Raw genomic sequence first — 21,676 nt, 5'->3', positions numbered from 1 at the left:
TATATTTGTGGGCAGGCTTTACCTTTACGTAATTATCCTACAAGGACCATGTCTACATGGGAAGTAGCTCGTGGCACGATGTGCAATAGTGGCTTGAAGCATTTGACTCAGAGCAAGACCATGTTACGTAATACAGTGTGTTAAATTGGATTAACAGTTCAGAAATAAGTGACATCCGTTCGACTTCAATCTACAGACAAAGCCCAACAGTCAATGCGCCTGCCATCGATTACCAGCATGTCGACTTTACACGCTCAATTTGTTTCCTTTCTGCCACCAAAAGCAAGGGCCTCGGTCTCCGATCATTCCCACCCTTACACTAAGCTCCAACCGTATCGACCAAACCGTTGTTCTACCATACCGTCATCAGGTCACTATCGATCTCGGTTTCCCAGAAACAGACTCAGGCAGGAAATGAGAAGATTGTTCAAGGACGGAGTCAAGAGGCATTTTGGAGCTATAGTTGCAGTATATGGGGCTTTGTAACCCTGTCTAGCTTTGAGCAGATATTCGGCACTTGGAGACTTCTATTAGCCGCAATAGCAATGCCTGTATTCTATGTTGTTACATCAGATCTAGAAAATGTATCAAAACATGTAGTCGAATGCAAAATTCCTCCACTTATGCTCTCTAGAATAGGTAACGCAGCTTAAGAGAAAATCCCAAGGTAAATAGTAACAGGAACGTAGAACGCATCAAGGAAACTCATTGGCCGTCAGCACGTCCATAGCAGTGTATCGACACCAGTCTATAGTAGAGAACTGCTAAGCACTACGCAACATAGTTTTATACAGCAGACACAAAGCCCAAACACAATGGACAGTACTCCTTACAGAACTCTACAAACCATCGATCGAAGCACCGCTTGTGGTAGATATGAAGGCAACTCAGCACCCGTACTAGATGGCTTGCCTTAATGACATCTAAGCAGATTACGCTTTGATCATAGTCAGCAAGCGCCCTTGAGGAAAATAGAGCTGTACAACTCACCAAACTTGATGCTCCCTGCTAATTCGCCTTCCCTGTGGGTGGTTGCTCTTGTCCGACTTATACCACTTAATAAATACTGTTGATGGATGTAACTTTTCGAGCCGCTGCAATCGAGTCGAGCAAGTATCAACACCTTCTGACTCCCTCTGAAGCGTGAAATGACTCAAGGCCCTGTTGATCAATCAGCACACTTAAGGTCTTATACGTCACTCGTGAACTGAACTGACCCGCATAGAACAATTAATGCACAGAACCCAACCATTGACATGATCTGTGCGAAATCATTGTTGATATCGTATAAATCTGACGGGTTGTCGTGTGGATTCGAGACGTTTTGAAACATTGTAGCCGTAACCAAGTACATTGTTTTTGTGGGATGGTTAGCAAGGTCGCATGATGAAAAACAGGATTGGCTTAGCACATCTAAAACCATACCATATCGTGTTAGAGGGCATTGGCTGATGGATGTGGCGGGCTATATGGATTATCGTGGAGTCTTGCCGTATTGATCTGGCCCCTGTCGCTGAGCCGCCAAGGCAGTGATCCACGGTAAGCTGTTTCGCTCCTTAGCTAATATATAACCACGTGCGCAACACAAGCACCAATAAGTTTTTTGTTACACTATCAGCGTGCCACATTTTAGGCGTCCTAGATCGCTATTCTTTTGCGTTTTTATCAACTGGTGTCACTGGCACATGTCCAGTAGTGTTTGTGGAAGTTAATGTTATTCTAACGTTCTGTAGGCTTGGCAGGGCGTCCCATCACAGCGCCAAGTCCAGTTCAAAAGCATTGCCGTGCCAAGTCCAGTTCAAAAGCATTGCCGTGCCAAGTCCAGTTCAAAAGCATTGTCACGCCCAGTCCAGTTCAGAGGCATTATGCGCAAGCCTGTGCGTGCTTGACTATGAGGAAAAGATCCCGGTTGGTAGGGTTGTGCATTGCTACTAAGGCGACCAACTCCGTCACATCAACTTTGCTATATTGTGATCATGACATACATAACTTGCCTAGCAGCCGTGTTGTATGCGCTAGTCGTTGTAACGATTGTTCGATCATAAGAAACCACTTGTCGCACGGCACCATTAGTAATAAGGTTCCCGACAACGCTTGGCCTGCGACACCACTCAGTAACCTTAAACCTCTTTCCTTCGTCTTGTGTTGTGGACCCACTCTCCAGGGTTGCGTGCACGGCAAGTAGATGCGTGTGTTCCCCAAGTACTGCCAAACATGGATCCATTTGGCTTGGCTGTCCGCCGTAGTTCCGAGGGCTCAGTTAGAGAGACCAAGGATCTCAACATCGTCGTTGTTGGCCGTTGCACTCACCGATCTACTCCGTATATCATGGATTTGGCGGTCACTCTCCTGCTTACCGCATAGTCGTGCAATCAAGGGTGCAGTACTGGAAGCATGACTGATCACTTCGCAATCACCTTCAAACCACACGACCACGATCTCATTTCCGCGAGCACCAGATCATTGCGCAGGATGCGGTGGGACTTCGAACACCTCGACGACATATTACAGTGGCTGACAGCTACAGGCACGGACGTGGCAAGAAGCATGTAGGACAACAGGGGCAGGCATCGTGGATATCTAGCGTTATCAACCTCGCCAACACCAGTACGGACTTACAACGGCAGCAACAAGAATTGCGACACTGACAATGGACAGTCCTCGGTGCGGGCCTCCTCGCTATGCCCTCTGCACTCTCAAAAATGGGCATATTCCTTGGCATCTTCGTTATCGCATGGGCAGGCTGCACAGCAGGCTTCGGCTTGTATCTTCAGGCGCGATGCGCACAATATATCGATCGCGGCCATGTCTCCTTCGCGGCGCTCTCACAGCTCACATACCCAAATGCCTCGATTCTATTCGACGCAGCGATTGCTATCAAATGCTTTGGTGTGGCAGTTAGCTACCTTATCATTATCGGCGACTTGATGCCAGGCGTAGTCGTTGGCTCCGTGCCCAGCGTATCAGACATCACTTTCCTAGTCAACAGGGAGTTCTGGATTACAGCGTTCATGTACACCACACCTCCCTCGCATTCATCTGTATACTGATTCATCTAGGTTCATCGTCATGCCGCTCTCCTTTCTCCGACGTCTCGACTCCCTAAAATACACATCCGTGATCGCCCTCTTCTCCATTGCCTACCTCGTCATCCTAGTGGTCGCGCACTATATCAAAGGCGATACGCTCGACGCCCGTGGCACAGTGCGAGTCTTAGAATGGGCTGGGCCTGTCAGCGCGCTCACCGCCCTCCCTGTGATAGTTTTCGCATACACGTGCCACCAGAATATGTTCAGTGTCCTGAACGAGGTTGTAAACAACAGCCACTTCCACATCACCACTATCATCTTCGCATCAATTGGAGGCGCATGTGCACTCTACGTTCTCACAGGAGCTACCGGCTATCTGAGCTACGGCGATAACATCAAGGGAAACATCGTCAGCATGTACCCCACCGCGGCCGCCACGACAGTTGGCCGCTTCGCTATGGTAGTTCTGGCCATGTTCAGCTACCCGTTGCAGATCCACCCGTGCCGGGATAGCATCGATGCGTGTATGAAGTGGCGCCCAAGTTGGCGCTCGCGCCCACAGAAAACCAGTCTGACGCGATACTCTCCTGTGGGTAATGGAGCAGCGAAGCTGAGGAGGGATATGAGCGATATGCGCTTCGTTATCTTGACTACGGTGCTCATTGTGCTTAGTTTCATCACAGCTATGATTGTCCGCAGTTTGAATCTTGTGCTCGCGTTCGTCGGTAGCACAGGTTCAACGACCATCTCCTTCATCCTGCCTGGACTTTTCTACTACAAGATTTCTGACCCGAAAAGCGCGCATTATCAGAGATTGGTCGAGCATGAACATGATGAAAGTGGATTTGTGGTGGGTGTCGAGGGCGGCACGAGTGGAGACGGCGGTAACAGGTGTGATTGGAGACGTGGACTGTTGCGCAATGCGGCGCTTTTTCTTGCAACCTATGGATTACTGGTTATGGTGACATGTCTGGGTATTAGTGTTTTTTACGGCGCGAGCGGACATTGAGATTATAGACCCTACCTACCTACCTACCTCTAAGCCACTGCTTGCAGTTCTACTAGAACTCTGCTCTAGCGCGAGTTCCACTCCTTGTTCTTTGCATTAGCGCGTGTTCTACCCTCTATTCTTATCTCTCCTACTACTCCTATCTTCTCTGTTTCTCTTCTACTAGTCTTCTCTACTAAATCTCCTCTCATGTTGTATTACCTATATAATGCGCTTATGATAATATATACGCGCTCTACGCTACAACACTCTTTATACCTTCTACGTGCTCTACGCTACTACGCTCTCTGTATAATCTATACCCTCTACTATAATATCTACGCCTATTATTTACCTTCAAATAAACTACATTTTTTTATAATGTGCTTCACAAGTAAGCCGTCCATCCCACCAACTTTGATCACCTTTAAAGCTACGTACCTCAATCAACTTATGAGTTAATACATGAATATTAATACAGTAGATTAAATAGTATCTTGAATATCCTTTTTACACGTACGTAAGTTGTGTCCTGTCTATTTGCACCTGCTACAGCGCGTTTGAGTCCGGCGGCTAAGGCCTGATCGCTCTCCTCCTTGACGCTCTTCACGCTCTATCTGCTGGTCAGCCTCCTTTGAGCTAACATATTCTCTCCCTCTCTTTTTTTTTCAAGACTCCACGCTTCTGTAGTCGCTTTTTCTTGCGCTGCTTCCGCTTTGATGCTGCCTCGTTGGCTCTCTCAAGACTAGTGACCTAATCGCGCATTAGCTCAGCTAAGAGCATCATTACCTCAGCCCCCTTCTTGAGTTGGTTGACCGCCTCAATGATCGAAGCTGGTGATGAGCTCTTGTGCCGCCGAACGCGATTACGCATTGATGTTGATTGAGCCTCAAACTCACCTACGTTGCTTGGCGTACGAGCCTCCCAGAGAGCCTATGGTAGAGCAGATAGAGTAGGCGTGCGGAGCTGCACGTCTAGCTAGAGAGGAACAAGGCCTGCGCCTCGAAAGGCTGGGCGGATATTGGCTGACGTGAAAGATCGACCAAAGGCTGCCTTGAACGCTGGCAGAAACTCGAGCTTGGTGATGTGGTTGATGTGGTTACAGATTAGAGCCTTAACCTCACGGCTGTATGTGCGCTTCAACGGCGAGAAACAGTCAACGTCAAGCGGCTAGAGAAGGTGAGATGAGTGAGGTGGAATGCAAAGAGTGTAGATGTTGCTCTCCTTGCAGAGCTCTTGGAACTCAAAGGATTAGTGGCTCTTATAGACGACTGCTACCTCTTTAGATCCTTAAAGAGCTATTAAGTTAGCCGCGCGATCGCGTTGTTGAGGCGTCCTAGGGAGTCACCTTTGTGATGTTGCTTTAGAGACGCTATAGATAGTTCTAGCGCTTCGTGTCGTTAGTATCGCATCTTTTTAGATAGTCTCTATTGCAAGCTGTATATCTGCTTCGTTTAAGATCTTTTTTACGCTGTTGCGTTGAGGCATTACGACTTGATTGAAGTTTGGTAAGGTCTTGGCAAAAGTGCATCACTCGCTTGTGGAGTACGTTAGGGTGCGTTAAAAGTCGACCTGAGGCAAAAGATGACCGTGCACGGTATTGGGAATCGTACTTCCCCTCATCTAGCCTAGCTTGAAAGCGAGGCTAGATTCCCGGCGCCGTCGCTTACGCTTCCGCATTAATTCCGTCACTTGCAGTATGTTGTTTCCCACGATCCTATGAGGTGACGTGCGATACTACTGAAGCCCGGTGAATCAAAGCATTTCACTTCTCGACCATTCTCGACAACGGGCGACTCCTTTACCTTTGATCGCCAGTCAGATAGGCGATGATGTAAACGCGGCTGAGACACGCCGACTACAACGCGCGCGATCCGACTACTGCGAGCAACAGCGCGGGTTGATGCGACGCTCTTTTACGTTCTGACGGCATGGACATAACGAGGCCATACGCAGGTGGTATGAGTACGACACAGAAGACGAAGACTTGAGACTGTTCACATCCAGACAGACTCTCAAAGAATACAGGACACAAGCTGGCAGTATGGCCAATCCACATATAATACTGCGGAAGGCTTGTCTTGTGGTACAGCTTTGATGGCCCGACATATGAGCGGAAACAGGAAGCCTAAGCCTACGAGCAGCCTGAATCAGGAGCACGCTTAGCTGTCACTCAATACATGATGCCTTTCATCATTCTGCAAGAACTTATAGCACGCTGGCAGAAGCAGACTGTAACCGTGTCAACTCCTCGTTAGGTCCAACGTACTTAGAAAATGCAACACAGTCTGAGCATTTTGTACTCACACGAATGTCTGCATAGCAAGGCGATCGATCCGCTTGGGTACTTCTCAAAGTTCTCATGTTATCCATGTCTGAAAATCTCCTCGAACATAACGAACCTACAGATGTCATCTCATCAGCTACAGGCATAAGCATGATGTTAAACCTCCCTCCCGCATTGCGCGACCCTGCAAAAGGCTAGCGGTCCTTAGAGATTGACGTTACTCCTGTTGGGGTTTCTTACTGGTTCTCGACAGACGCATGCGTCATATGCCTTGCAGAGGTGGTGGCTGTGTACTTGCCAAGCATCCCACAGGTTCCGTCCTCATCGGCCAGCACACAGCAGATTTTCAGGCACTCGGTACTGTAACGGACTGCTTGTCATTGCTTCCGAAGTAAGAACATAAGAGACTCTCAAAGGATTAGAACTGCACCCTTCGATTGGCCAGATGAAACCGCTTGTGGATCGATTGGTCGAGATGTACTCAGCATACGTGTACGCGTCCAAACCCGGGCCTCCTGTCGTCACGATCTAGCCTACCAGCCTTCAGCATGTAATATTGTTAGAGCATTCGCATGGCGGCTCGTACTCTACCCAAAAGTTACTGAAAAGTTCGGTCCATTACATAGCTTTTGCACCAAGATTGACCAATTTAACACCAAAGACCCGCATGACCTGAACTCTGACGTCCACTGGAAGGCGTAATAATACTTTACCATTTCATTACTGAGCTTTCGCAACGAAGAGCGCGAGGTCAATGCTGAACGTCCGCTTTGGCCCATCCTCCGACGTGAAAAGATATAATGTTTTGCTACCCGCAGAAGGTTACCTAGGTATATTATGACTCTGTCCTGACTTGCACATCCAGTACCCGCTCCCAACTTTTCGTGATATCTACAATCTACGCAAACTCCCAGGTCCATAGTAGAAAGACAGATTGCGACACCTGAATCTCCAACATCGACCTACACCTCCAACATTGTCCAACTACCTCCCCTTTTCACATTGCAGGGTCGCGTACAAACTCTAGCATGTCCACTCCTTTTACTATAATGCTATCGTACACATCCTTTGTCTTCTACGCTAGCGCTGCTCCAACACTCAACCAGAATTCGACCGTCAGAACTTTTAACGAATCACAAGGTCTATCTACAAAAGCCCTGCTAACGCTTATCGGCGTTTGCGTAGCTGTGCTTGGTATTGGCCTTACACTAGTCCTGACGTGGGATAGCATGAAGAGGATATGTATCCGCCGCGGCCGCCATCGCTCCCACTCCCATCGCAATGTTGCTGGTAAGTCACCATACTGTGCATACATAGCGGGTTCAAAGTTACTTACTGCATACCACAGAATCTGGGATCCCCTTCGTCAGCCGCCCAGGACACTTCCCAATGTGCTCCTCGATCGACCCCTGGGCTTCGGCGGGCGAAGCCGAAACTGAAATAAGCCGACCGCAGCGCGCACGATCCGGTTACTACCAACAACAACGTGGGTTGATGCGACGCACCCTTGCATGCTGAAGCATGGGTACAACAGATCTATACTCCGGCAGCTCGAATACAATATGGCGAGCAACTACTGACGCAGGCAGATAGCGGACACTAGTAGTAGAGGAGGATCGGCATATATTACAAACTACGCGGTGGGTATTCGCGAGTCGCGACTCTTGGTTGTTATTCCGGTGCGAATATTTCTCCAACCTCCAGCATATCTCTTTGGTTCTGGTGCACGGAGTTCTTCGACTTTACTTCTTTTAGAATTTATCGATACATCGCATCAGCGCGAGTAATCAATCTAGGGCCTTTTTCAAGTTCGACTACGACAACTCCCAATAGACGAGGCCCACAATTGCAATAGCTGGGAGAACCTTACGAAATTGGTCCTCACGGAGCCTTCTCTCGTCTTTCAGCAATAGTGTAAAATATACTCCCGTCGTAGATGCGACGAATATCTTCCTTCATCATTCGGCCGTCCTCAGGCCAGAGCATGATGTACGTAGCAATCCCTATTTTCGTCAGCAACATAATTCGCGAATGCCGATACTGGTTCGGCTTACATTCAAAGAATGCACCACCCCAACCGATTGGATCAGCAATACACCGTTGTCCCTTGAGCACGTTGCTCACATCCCAGATCGTCAAGTAGTCTCTCCCCTCTGCATATTTCGCAAAGATGTCTTCAAACTTCTGTGGCAGAAAGCGTCCTTCGGTATCGTAAGTCCCAGTATCACTCCCATGCTTGTCCTTATGTACATTCTTAAGGAAGACACCTGAAATGATGGTATATGAAGTTAGCATAAATCTCACATGCAGTTTGTACATCAGATTTCTTACGAAAGAATGGGTCAGGTAGCCATCCGGAGCACGTCGGGTATGAGAAGTTGGCGTGGATAACGAACACCGCGACGATGGATAGGATGACACCAAAACCAAGCCGGTAGAAGCCAACAAATGTATCTTGTGGCCAAAGGATGCCATCGTGGTCGCGGTCAAAGAAGTCGCAATGTTGTTGTAGAACGGTCTGATGGGAGTGCTGCTCTTTCCAATCCTTGGTGCCTTGGGGCGATTCTGCTGATGGTGCGAGATTCGCTCGGGCAGTACCTACTCATGTTAGCGATCCATCTGCGAATTGTTCCATCCGCGAACACGTACCCGTATGTTGTAACTTTGAGCCTTTTGAGTTTATGAAAGGTTTTCGTTGCTCGGTGATAGGTACGTCGCGAATTGAGCGCACCACCCCATCATCTCCATCTGTGAGACGCTCCGAATGCCTCATGATTTCAGACATGTTTCTAGTGTCGGACATGTTTCAACTAGGTAAAAGATTGCAAACGTCGAAGCTGAGAAAATAAGAGCAAATGAGGGAAGTCGCGAATATAATCATGTCACCCCCGGTGCTATATACATTTGCATGTGAAAGGTACCGTCATCTTCTTTTGCCATGACGTCACGCTATTTGAAACAGCCTCACCTCAGCCTTGCAAGTATGAAATCACGCATAACCATATTGTCACGGAGTCGTCATCCAAAATCTCACTTGAAGCTCGTACCTATACCGGGAAAAGGTTCCGCTAGCCAATAGTCAAGCGCGTCGTCAATCTGGGATCATCACAATCGACACCTGCAGCAACGGCTCGCGCCGGCACGTGAAAGCGAGCGAACCCGCCACCACTAACAATGCGTATCTTTTTAAGTTGACAACTAATGGCCACACCGAGCTACTGTACCGTACAAGGCATCAAATTATCATACAACATCACGATTTCCTTCCTGTACGTACGTGCCTCGCGCCCTACCTTCTCATAGCTGTTGTAGGATCTTTTGCCGGCTCTGTCTGCACCTCCCCGTGACCCAAGTGCGTCTCCTCCAGTTGTTCCTCGAAGTCGATTACAGCAGCTATGTTATCTGCGCCTCTTTAGCTTCTTCTATATGCTTCTCTTTAGCTAACAAAGGGTTCATATGAGAGAAACAGGCGAACAGCGCTTCTGCCGTTGAACTTGACCGCAAATCAGCGCACCGTCGCGCTGCTGGCACGCAGCATGGTAAATTCATCATAACATTCATGATTCAGACTGCCTCACATGTGTCGACTCCTCTCATCACATGTCTTTTGTTATGATATCTTGATTTTTCATTTTCTTGTAGCTGGCTAATCAGTAGGTCCGTTTTGTAAGGCGTTGGATGACGTTTTGCCAACTGTTAAGGTGAAGCATTGGCTTGCTGATGGTCAGCACGAAAGCTGTTCGTATCCAATCAATTTCTCGGAGAAGAAACGTGAATAGTAAGCCACCAATCAAATGGCCAAGCGACCGACATAGTTGCGAAAAGTAAAGTTCGTGAAACGATCTTGCTGGCGCAATCATACTGTGTTATCAGGCATAAGTTTTGTATGTGGGCGGCTAGCAGGGGGCTGCAAAAGTGTGGTGTGGGTCACATGACCTTTTCGCAAATAGGATTATATCAGTAACCTGTTTCACCAGCGAGCGGCCCACCCCACCGAGCGGCCCAGTTCCCCCACCAACACGCGTACCTAGCAACAATACGTAATGTCTCAACAACCACAACCTCTCAAGGCTTATACTGAAGCTGATGTGCAGCTTGCCCTCTTAGACGTTAAACGTAACCAAATTCCAAGCCTGCGGCGTGCGGAGGCAGTCTACAAAGTCCCAAAGACGACAATACGACGGCGACGCGACGGGAAGCCCTCTAGACGCGACTGCGAGCCAAACTCAAAGAGCCTGACGAAGCTAGAAGAGGAGGTGATTGTACAACGTATACTTGATGAGAATCTGCGTGGAGTACCGCCCTCGAAGCTACACGTACGAGATATGGCTGATAGATTGCTGCGCGATCGCGGCGTCAAGTCTGTTGGCAAGAACTAGGTTGACAGGTTTATCCAGCGTACACCTGAGCTGCGCACGCGCTGGAGCCGTCCATACGATCGCCAGCGAGCTCTCTGCGAGGATCCAGCAATCATTGAGCCCTAGTTCATGCTGGTTCAGAACATAAAGGCGAAGTACGGCATTATAGACGACGACATGTACAACTTTGACGAGTCTAGCTTCCTGATGGGCAAGATATCGTCGCAACTCGTAGTGACAGGCATAGACAAGCCTGGGAAAGCAAAGAAGCTTCAGCCTAGTGATCGCGAGTGGACTACGTTAATACAGGGCGTCAGCGCAATAGGGCGCGTTATCCCACCCTTCCTCATCTTTGCCAGCAAGGTTCTTATCTCTAACTAGTTCACTAAGGACCTCCCACGCAACTAGGTTATTTAAGTAAGCCCAACAGGCTGGACAAACAACGATCTAGCGCTTGCTTAGCTTAAACACTTTAATACGCATGCGAGGCCTGTAGGAGCGTACAGGCTGCTTATTATTGACGGCCACGAGAGCCATTGCTCAATAGATTTTCAGGATCGCTGCAAGGAGAAGAAGATTATCGCCCTCTGTATGCCTCCACATTCGTCGCACCTCCTGCAGCCGCTTGACGTTGCCTGCTTCTCGCCGTTGAAGCGCGCGTACGGCGATGAGATCTCAGCCTTGGCACGCGATCGCATCCACCACATCAACAAACAGACCTTCTTACCAGCCTTTAAAGTAGCTTTTAAGAAGGCATTTACAAGAGAGAATGCTTGCGCAGGGTTTCGAGGCGCTGGATTGTGTCCACATGATCCACAAGCCGTGTTATCAAAGCTGGATGTGCAGCTGCGTACGCAAACTCCACCACAGCAAGATGACGCCGCTTAGGAGGCGCAAACACCGCGCAACGCCAAAGAAATGGAGGCGCAATCAACGCTAATTCGAAACAAAATGCAAATCTATCGAGGGTCTCCAGCAAGTTCACTTGACGAGCAGGTGCGACAGCTAACAAAAGGCGCACAGCAGATAGCTCATGAGATAGTGTTAATGCGCGCAGAGATGGGGCGCCTTCGAGACGCAACAGAGACGCTTACTAAGCGTAAGAGTCGCAAGAGACGCTACGTACGGGCAGAGGAGACACTGACAGTTGGCGAGGTATTAGACTTAATTGCTGAAAAGGAGGGTGGCAGTCGTGAGGAGGGTGAGGAGCCGGCGAAGAGGGTGCGCGCAGGGCGACGCTGCGGCCGTTGTGGCAAGATTGGGCATAACTCTCGTACGTGCAAGGTAGAAATTGAGGATGCGAATGATAGCGACGCTTCTAAATAATATTATACTGTTGCAAGAGTATAAAAATTGTGTTGTGGTGCTAAGCTACGTCGCTGCGCGTACGCTTCGCTGGTGTTCATGGGCCGCTCGGTGGGGTGGGCCGCTCGCTGGTGAAACAGGTTACCTCTGATTGATACAACGCTGTCTGAGGTCCGTGCGAGGTAGCGTTCCCACATACAAAACTTATGCCTGATACCGCAGTAGAGTCGCGGGAATCGGAAGTCGCAGGTTGTGAGCACAGTTGGGATCCTTTCCGGTGCTTTGTGAGAACAAGATGCCTTTCGGAGATGTTTTGCGCCCTGAGGTCATACCTAGGTACGATACGCTCAACACGGAAACTGATGGTAAACATTACTGGACGTTCTGATGAGCGGTCTCGACTTGTAGTACATCCATCCCATGTGCTTTGGTCCGCGTGGTCGCCTGGCTAGTAAGGCTCTCGCTTCTTCAGGAATTCGACCTCATCAAACGTGATCGTGTGCAGACTGCTCAGGCACAGTTGCCAGGAGTCAAGCTCATGGAGTCGAGTCTAACCCAATATAACAGCCTACTAGCTGGCGAAGGTTAGGGCGGAACCGAACTGGTCGGAAGCTTGCTTCAATCCGTTAGGTCGGCTTGATGAGCTTGATTGTTAGCAACAGCTGTAGACCTGCCGCCAGGGGAGGGCCAAGGGTGGCTGTTAGACGGATGATGAATCACACCGAGTCGGCTAATATCGCGCACCAAGCGCCCTGGCAGTCTTGGATGCATACACAGCCCGACTCATGAGTATATGGCGGCTTGAGATGCGTCCTCCAACTAATTAGAACTCATCTTTGATCCGACTATCAATTAAATTCGAAATTTCCTCATTCACGATTGCCAGAATTTGTCAATGAGTTTAACCTCCTTGTGCATGTTACGAATTGTTTTTTTATTTCACCCTGATGTTGTTCAGTGCGCACTTTATATCCTCCACCCATGCAGCTGTATTACCACACGCCGCACGGCGAGACCCCACTGCGGGGCTATCTAGCCAATCACACGGCCTCTCCACCGAGGCCCTCCTAACGCTTGTCGGCGTTTGCGTAGCTGTCTTAGGGATAGCGCTCACTCTGATGCAATCACGGCCTAGCTTGAAGATCAGATGGGGGCTTTGTACATCGCGACGTCTCCGTCTTCGATCCCGCTTCCGTCCCATCTCTGCATGTATTTCTCCACATTTCGCTTTGCGACAAGCCTGATATGCTGATTCTATATAGTAGTAGCAAGCACCACGAATGCCCTTGTCGACGATCCCGAGAACTCTGCAGTCCTTGCCCACTTTCTCGAACCCTGGACTCACAGCTCGGCTCACGATAGGATTCCACGACCGCAACCCGTTCAGTCGTGCTACGCTGAGCAACAGCGTACATTGATGCGGCGCACACATACTCTATGAAGATCATGAGATGTCAGAAAGGTTCATGGGCAGTCACAATACGATGCCGGACAGGTACTAGTGACACTAGTGCCATCGATTCATCGTTGGGAGTTCGCGGACAGAGGAGCGTGAGATCCGTCGCGTTCACCCCCTGATAGCTCCATGATTAAGACATATCGGCTAACATAATTCAACATGTTTTGGAGTTTCTATTTCCTACATCCTATGCGCATTTATAATCCTGCCTTTAAGCAATTTCTCTCTGCGTCTGTACACACGAACCAAAGAGAATGTTACATCTCTTCGTATCATCTCGAGGAGGAGAGATTTTGGTGGACCCCTCGCTTTTCTCTATAGCGTTTACCTGTTCAGTATTTCCATAACGAGCTCGTTATCTATATACCCATATACATCACTAGATTAACTCAAAAGAACTGACGCGATCTTCCAGGGGCGCGGCTTGGATAGCATCCCAGTGCTTGGCAATACAACTACCTTCATACCTGAAGATATTCACCATGGCTTTGTGCCTTTCTGTACCAAAGCCTCCCAACCTTCAATGGAGCCAACCAACATCCTGATCAAATCTCTGGCTCCTGATAGTAACGTTTCAGTTCGGAAAAATCACCGACAAGAAATCGATCGTTGCTTGCCTGCCCGAGGCTACGAGGGATCTGTGTTGAATGCACGACTCGAGTGCATGTCCGTTGAATGCGGTCGGGAAATCTTTATTAATGTATAGTGTTTGGACAAATCTGGTGAAGTTCAGCGACTGCTCTTTCGTGGTAATGCTCTTCCCTGGAATGGAGAAAAAGGATGCCGTGGCATAGGCTGATATTGCTGGTAACGAGAGGAGCATAGCAACACCATAAAACATGTTGAAGGGAAGCATGATCGATAAGAGTCGGACGAGAGAGATAGTCGTCGAGATTGGAGCTTATGATTGGAAGAATGCCTCGCTGGTACTAGAGAATGTTATATACCCTGCGTACGCTTGATTCAGGTACATCGCCAACGGTCCTCTAAACACTGCCGATCGCTGATCTATGTCCGGTACTTGTTCAGTAGGTGACTGAATTTCTTAACTCTCGAAATAGTCGGCGGCTGGGCTGACTTCCCCCGCATAGCGTGCACCTTAGCAATACCGAATGCGTGCTCGGGTGCGGATCAACTCACCCCAACGGTGGACTTACGAAGGAGCCCGACGGCGAAAAACACATCTCTGGTACTGGCTTTGCAAACGACTACATTACCGCCGGACGTCCTTTCACGGAGACCCTAGCTTAGTCAGAACAGGCTAAACGATGAGGTATATTACTTCAAAGCGGAATGGATTCCGCACCGCAAGACAAGATGCAACGGGTGGATGGTTATGCAAGCCAATTTCGCTAGCACGGTCTGAAACTCCAGACCTACTACCAGCCATTGAGATGTTCATGACATAACTAACTCCACTCTTGGAAACTACATGTAGTATCTACATACCATCTAGCAAAGACTCTTTGCCAAAGAGGAACATAGGTCAAGTGCATTTTCGGGGCTAACCATGGATCCAGGGTCTCTGATCGGGCAGGATGAACCTTCTTGGCAACTTTGCTTACCTGGTTCGGCCCGATCAAACCTACAAAGATCCACGGGGCGGCCTTTCTCTCCTGGTTTTCGCGCCCGAGCCCAGATAAATTTCACCGATGCAAATTGGTGAGAATAAATTGTATCAATTCGCTCACTACCATGTCGCCGCTACAGTACAATGTGAAACGGAATGTTTGTGATAAGAGTCACAATGATACCTAGTAGAGTATTGGCGGGCTCCTGATCACTTCAAAGTCAGCGAAACGGCAAACGGCTATAGGAAAACTTCCCCTTACTAGGATACAATGCAAGAGTACCGGCGTTAAGATCCATCAATCCGAGGGCTCGAGCGCGAAGATCTAAAGGGTCTTGATTCTTGCCATCTTTAGTACGATATCTCCGTTTCTACTCTTAAGCCCGGTTCGGATCTGGCCGTTTCTCATGAACATCAAGGCTGTGAATCAGGCCAATAATGGGCCTTGGTCAACTCGGCGAGCTGACATAGGCTTGAAAACGTATCTAAGACTTAAGTATGTCGTTGACCGCCCTTATTCTCGAACCATCCTCTTCCTCAATATTCACCCATCCATCTACTTATCTGTTACATCCTCCAAGATGCTTCTCAAATCAAACCCTCTGATTGCGATGGGCATGGCGATCACGCTACAGGCCTTATCAGCATCATCCTACAGCATCCCATCTCGCCAGCAACAAGACCTGTATAACTCCAACATTGTTTTCGAAGCTCCCAATCCTACTTGGCTTGAGGGGATAGCAGTGCGACACAATGGTCAGATTCTTACCACTACCATCAGCGCGCCGATACTGCTACAAATCGACCCAAGCCAGAAGCGCGACTCGATCGCGGTCGCACGAATTCCTGACGCCACAAGCACTCTTGGAATTACTGAGCTTGAGAAAGACGTATTCTACGTCAGCGCGGGGGATATGAGCAATGTGACTGCGACGAGCTTAGTGTTCCCTAGCAAGATCTGGCAAGTGGATATGCGGCATTTCCGCGCAAACGAGCAAGGAAACGTTACTCGACCGGCAAAGATATCCTTGGTCGCAGATCTCTCTAACACTACTTTTGTCAACACTTTGTCTCGACTTGGACCGAAGGACAACTCAGCAATACTTATCTCCGATTCTGGCGCCGGCCACGTCCTCAGGCTAGATGTTCGCACTGGTGTTGCCTCAGTAGTCATCAACGATCCTACTATGCTACCAAACGTCCCTGGATCAGCGGGTGTCAGCGGAATTCACATCCATGGCTCTGAGCTTTTCTACGCCAACTTTGCTGCAGCGACCTTTCTGAAGATGCCCATCTCACTTATCACTGGCAAGCCAGTCGGACCAGCTACTCTCATCACGAACGGCACTCTTATCGATGACTTCACACTCTCTAGGGATGGAAAGAAGGCTTGGGCTTGCACAAACCCTCGCAATCAGTTGATCGAGATCGATATACCCGGCCAGAGTTTCCGAACTGTTGCTGAAGGTTTGAACGCAACGTCTGCTGCATTGGGTCGTGGTCGTTTTGATCGTGATAGTGTGTACTTCGTCAGTGGTGGTGGACTAGACTTTCCTCTTACGAATCCTGGTGTATCTGGCGGTAGAGTTGTGAAGGTTGATGTTTAGACGGAAGGTCATGTCTTTACGTCGAACAAATGGATTGTGTAGTTGCTGAAGCTCGAAAAAAGATACACGTCCGGAATAGAACATATGATCCAGCATATCAGATATTGCGACCTGTATCCCATGGCAACTATAGTTTTGAAAGTGGTTTGTTCAAAGCCTCCAACTCTCGCCTTGTGTCACTTGACTCTAATACTGTGTGCCACTGACTCTCAGGATTGCTGATAGCGGATATGTTGAGGATGTAACCCAATGGAGGCAATTCAAACAGTCTGAGCTTCCTGGTCTCAATGGAAAAAAATCTACGACGGCAGTCGGCTATCCATACTGCATTACGTTGACATTATCTGGCATAGTCAGCTTTCATGTAAACTAGGGTGAACTATCCTCAAAGCGGCGAGAGGTGAGCATGGAGCCATAACTACGAAGGGTCATATATTACTACCGCGGACCGTTACGTGAACGAACCCCAGCCTCGCTAGCCTGCTTAGACGTCCGTACGACGGGTAAAGTATCTCCCGTCAAACGATCGACATCTTGGAACATCTAGACCATGTTTCGCACAAGATAGTTTATTATCTATAAAGGCACCAATGGTTAATATTCGGCTGTAAATTTTGTGTCAGTTCGAAACTTCTAGTCTAGAACCAGACCGATTTCATTACGCCTACGAGAGCTGCTCTTTCGAGAAAGGATGGAAAGGATGTCGTGTACATCATCACGGACGGTGGTTATAGCTTTGAGACTGAGGCGTCAGTATCCGGGGGAAAGTTGATCCGAGTCGATGTTGAGTAAGCTTCGTTGACCATAATGTATCATTCTGACAGCAACTGTTGTAGATCAAAATGGCAAAAATACCACAAGTTTTGGCCCGCGAGGACTGTAGATGTGGGAACTCGACGCATACTTCTACATGATGGCTGCGCACTTGGGTCTAGCCATTATCGCCACTTGTACCGCTACGGCATGTTCCCATCTCCGAGGCCCGTGTAGTTCGTTCCTTACCAAGTACCTCACCAACCCATTGTGCAATTCTCCCCGGGCAATGTGCGGCTCAACCTCGGATAGCAAGATAGATTAGCGTAATTACTCTGTTGCAATCTGTTTTGATTGCCAATTACCTACCCGTTTCTTTTCGAACTTAATATTTGCGAGGGGACCGGGGTCTTCAGCTGTAGTGTAGCCCTAAGTTAGTACAGAAAGCGAAGTGCTACCTAGTGTTGAATACGTATCTCGCCGTTGACGGCGATTACGACTAAAAGTGTCGGGTTCAGAGTGCCCGCAATTGGTAACCTTGTTGATGGCGACGATGATGACTATGTAGAGAACGTAGGCTATCGCGAAGACGACCAAGCTGATAGCGTAGGAAGTGAGAAGATCCATTGGCAGCGGAGCTGAAGTATCTCCATGAAACCGAAGTTATCGAAGGGCTTAGATGTAAAGGATCTGGAGCTGGAGGAGTGGTGTCGTGTAGAAGAGAGTGCTGGAAGCTAAATGTGTGGTGTCAATATAGTGCAGGCAAAGAGGGGGCTCGACCGCTTGATTGTTTGTCCGTCGGTGGTCATTTCAGAATACGCCGGATACCGCTTGATCTTGGTCAATGACTTGGCTGTTTCCGACTAGATTCCAAGGTGTTCCGTCCGTTTTCTCTACACCCGGGTCAATAACGTCCACTCACGGTTAATCAATAAGCCCTTTCTTGTAGACTGCTTTTCATGCGTACTTGAGTACACTTAAAGTGACATTGTATCTAAATATTCCGACTTCCTACTCCTCGAAGCACTCGATAACACTTCGAGGCTACACTCATTTGCCGTCTAGCTATTCCAACTTCAATGCGACGATCCTCCCACCTGCCTTGGGCAGTCCATTCGCTCCAAATCCACCCATAGTAGTCAGATAAAGGGTACCGTTATCTTTCTTTGTTCTTCCAAATGCTGACGCCGTCGAGCCTGCTACCAGTCCACCTTCGGCAATAGTGGTAACCTTGCCATCGACTGTAATGTGCTGAATTTTGTCGCCCTGCGGTGCCGCCAAAGGTTCAGAGACGTATATACTGCCATCCTTTGCTATTGAGATATCATCTGGGCCAGTGAGAGTCGAATCGCGCGCAGTTTCGAAAAAGCCGTTGGGCTTGCCAGTAGATGGATGAACACGAACACGGCCAGCGAGATTCTGCGCAGTGTTGGTGTAGTATACATATCCATCGTGAACCTTGATCCCGTTGGCACCTAGCTGTATTCCAGGCGCAGAAAGATTGGCTGCTAAGCTTGGGTCTTCGAGAACGACTTCTGTTCTCCCAGTCGTGGTATTAACTGCAGCAATGTTTCCATAGTACGAGTCTGCCAATAGCAACGTGCCATGATCAAGAGTCGTCATGCCATTAGGCATAGCCACATCATGTAGCTCCGCCACCATGCTGACTCTTGCTCCCTCGTTCTTATGGCTCATATCAAGTTTCCATAACCAAGAGCTCTGTAAGGTCGGCGGGTTTTCGGGTGCGGATTTCGCAACTACCACGGCAAAGACGTCCTTCTGATACTCGGTGATACCAAACGCGCCTGTTGCATTCGGGAAAGTGGCGATGGTGGAGAATGTTACGGGTGAGGTCTGGGGGTGAACGATGTGAACCTGGCCAGTACCGAGAGTAGTTACGAGGAGGGAGCCGTTGCGCATCGCAGCAATGTTTTCAAGCCATGTCCCATTGGGAAACTGGTACACTGTCGAAACATCCACCGCAAGCGCCGAGGCTATGAGGGTTGAGAAGTTGAAAAGATACTTCATTCTGGCGGTGAAGTTGATTGCAGGTAGGTGATAGAGGTCTTGGTGTAGTCGAACTGGAGTAGTGCTTTGATAAAGGACCCTTCCCCTTACTTATACTCATCTCACCCGCCGAAAAAGAAGAGGCCTTTCCTTTTCCATTCCGGTCGATCGTGCATTGATTTTGGGCCTTGGCGACGCTTGAGCGTTTCCTTGCTGCTTGCTTCATCATCTCACCAATCTTGCTGAGCACTCATACCTGATAGTCTCAACTCATGCCATGATTCTAACCTTCGTCCGCTTAGCAATCCAGGTTGCGTGATGTATGAAGACGTCTTGGTACGCCTTGTATCAGGCATTCATCAACACTTCAACGCTGCTAACCACAACTAGAAACTATCGCTAGCGCTTCTGCCGACGGTATAGTACGTGGGGCGGTTGCTGAATAACATCGCGGACTTAAGTGAGCAGGCGTGGTTGAAATAACGAGGCGCTGGCTCGCTGGTCGCCTGATCTGGCATGTTCCATGGCATCCCGCCCGCTCGGCGCTTATCTAAGGTCTGCACGAAGAGATCGTAGTAACAAATGGAAGAAACATCATACCAGTTGGCTAGATGTATGATGAACTTGGTCGTAGACTAGGCTGTGAAGTGTTGGGGCGTACAAGACTAGGAGCGCGGACCGACAGCTTCAGCGGTGGCTTCGCTCGACTCCACCGCTCATCTGCCGCCCGCTCCCCACTCGGCTCTGCACCTGCAGAACCTGACCACTCGGGACATGACTTCTCCCAACATAATCCTCGAACACCCAAACATACATTGAGCTTTTCCGCAAATGATATTCCCTTAGCGAAAAGACTCTGAACAACATTGTGCGCACCACGCTCGGTGGCTACACCGCTGCGCAAGCGCTGAAGTCGGACACGTGCCAGCGCAACTCTGCAATTTCAGAACCGTGTTTTGCAAATCTTGCGCGCCAATGCGCAAACCACATGACACTTCCTGGAAAGAAAAAGCTATTTTGAGTTATATATACCATCAACTCGAGCATGATGACTATGACAGAAAGTTTGCGAAAGACATAATGTTCTTGCACATGCAAAGGCTTAGGCGAGACCCTGTGAAGTGATATCAAGTTTGCAATTTGCTAAAAGGAGTGTAGTATCTGGAATCTAGTAAAGACAAACATTCTAATGCACGCGGAAGCAAAGACTGGAACCCTAAGCCATGAAAGGCTTCACCAGTTCCAGAGACTTCTCCCACAAAGCCTTCTCCTTCTCCTCATCATACGCATGGGGAGTGTAGCCGGGCTCATTCGACGCGGGATCGTTGTTGACTACGCTCGAAATCTGGCATTCCTCAAGGTATTTTCCACCTTGACCCTCCAAAGCCTTCGCAGTAGCTGCCCAGACGGTAGTCGCAGCACCTTGCTGCGGGCTCTTGAGCGCCTTGCCGATGTTGGGGTCTTTGTCCCACGCCTCCATCATGTCCTTGTCGATATGTGTCATGAGACCAGTGAAGATTAGTCCGGGATGAACCGACCATGCGTTTACACCTTGGCTTCCGTACCGACGGTTAAGTTCGGTTGCGCAATAAATGTTGGATGTCTTGCTCTGTCCATAGGCCGTCCAAGGGTGGTACTCTCCCACGAGGTTAAGGTTATCCAGGTGGATGCCGCCCATGCGATGGCCGGTGGACGCAAGCACAACAACCCGCGATTTGAAGTCTGGAGTGCTCGACTTGACCAGAGTGGGAAGAAGAAGTTGGATCAACAGGAAGTGAGCGAGGTGGTTTGTGCCGAATTGCGTTTCGAAGCCATCTGCTGTGCGTCCTTCCGGACATGCCATTATACCTGCGTTGGCAATGAGGATGTTGAGACGATCATGCTGGGCTAGGAATGTGTCGGCACACTTGCGTACGCTAGCCAAAGAGTTGAGGTCGAGCTCTAAGAGGTGGACACGCTCGCTTTCCGCCAGGCTACCGAGTGCGGTCTTTGCCTTGTTGAGGTCGCGGGCAGTGAGGTAGAGGGTGGCACCAGTCTCAAACAATGATTTGGCGGTCTCGATACCAAGGCCAGAAGAACAGCCGGTGATAAGGACTGTCTTATCGGACCATTTGCCTTGGAGCTGTTCATCCTTGACGATCTGATCGGCGGTGGGACGTTGATCACCTGGACCATTTTGCGACTGATGAGCGGATGCGTATCGGGTAGTCATGTTGGCGGTGGTGGTTGATGAGGCTGATAATTGCTTGGATGCTTGAGATCTGGGTGTAAAAATTGTAGTGTGTGATATGAAATACAACGACTAGGAGCTGC

General features: G+C 49.1%; 5 protein-coding genes across 5 annotated transcripts; 2 read left to right on the top strand and 3 right to left on the bottom strand.

The window, feature by feature from the left end:
- Positions 1-2,394: 2,394 nt before the first annotated feature.
- On the top strand, positions 2,395-4,038 carry ALTATR162_LOCUS4348 (uncharacterized protein; the record flags this gene model as incomplete). Its single annotated transcript, XM_043311959.1, has 4 exons — positions 2,395-2,477; positions 2,528-2,607; positions 2,659-3,007; positions 3,060-4,038. The coding sequence occupies 4 exons, from the start codon at positions 2,395-2,397 to the stop codon at positions 4,036-4,038; spliced, it is 1,491 nt and encodes a 496-aa protein (XP_043167894.1).
- Positions 4,039-8,185: 4,147 nt separating this feature from the next.
- Positions 8,186-9,089, bottom strand: ALTATR162_LOCUS4347 (uncharacterized protein; the record flags this gene model as incomplete). Its single annotated transcript, XM_043311958.1, has 4 exons — positions 8,186-8,307; positions 8,359-8,571; positions 8,636-8,902; positions 8,954-9,089. The coding sequence occupies 4 exons, from the start codon at positions 9,087-9,089 to the stop codon at positions 8,186-8,188; spliced, it is 738 nt and encodes a 245-aa protein (XP_043167893.1).
- A 6,488-nt stretch (positions 9,090-15,577) lies between these two features.
- Positions 15,578-16,603, top strand: ALTATR162_LOCUS4346 (uncharacterized protein; the record flags this gene model as incomplete). Its single annotated transcript, XM_043311957.1, has 1 exon — positions 15,578-16,603. One exon carries the CDS (start codon positions 15,578-15,580, stop codon positions 16,601-16,603), a length of 1,026 nt encoding a protein of 341 aa, XP_043167892.1.
- Positions 16,604-18,421: 1,818 nt separating this feature from the next.
- ALTATR162_LOCUS4345 (uncharacterized protein) lies at positions 18,422-19,384 on the bottom strand (the record flags this gene model as incomplete). The annotated part of the gene is made up of 1 exon (XM_043311956.1): positions 18,422-19,384. One exon carries the CDS (start codon positions 19,382-19,384, stop codon positions 18,422-18,424), a length of 963 nt encoding a protein of 320 aa, XP_043167891.1.
- Positions 19,385-20,579: 1,195 nt separating this feature from the next.
- ALTATR162_LOCUS4344 (uncharacterized protein) lies at positions 20,580-21,575 on the bottom strand (the record flags this gene model as incomplete). Its single annotated transcript, XM_043311955.1, has 1 exon — positions 20,580-21,575. One exon carries the CDS (start codon positions 21,573-21,575, stop codon positions 20,580-20,582), a length of 996 nt encoding a protein of 331 aa, XP_043167890.1.
- Between the last annotated feature and the right edge of the window lie 101 nt (positions 21,576-21,676).

This window comes from Alternaria atra (assembly GCF_907166805.1).
Source record: "Alternaria atra isolate CS162 genome assembly, contig: 23, whole genome shotgun sequence".
In the NCBI taxonomy this organism is placed as follows: domain Eukaryota; kingdom Fungi; phylum Ascomycota; class Dothideomycetes; order Pleosporales; family Pleosporaceae; genus Alternaria; species Alternaria atra.
This window is presented reverse-complemented; position numbering and strand designations above follow the sequence as displayed.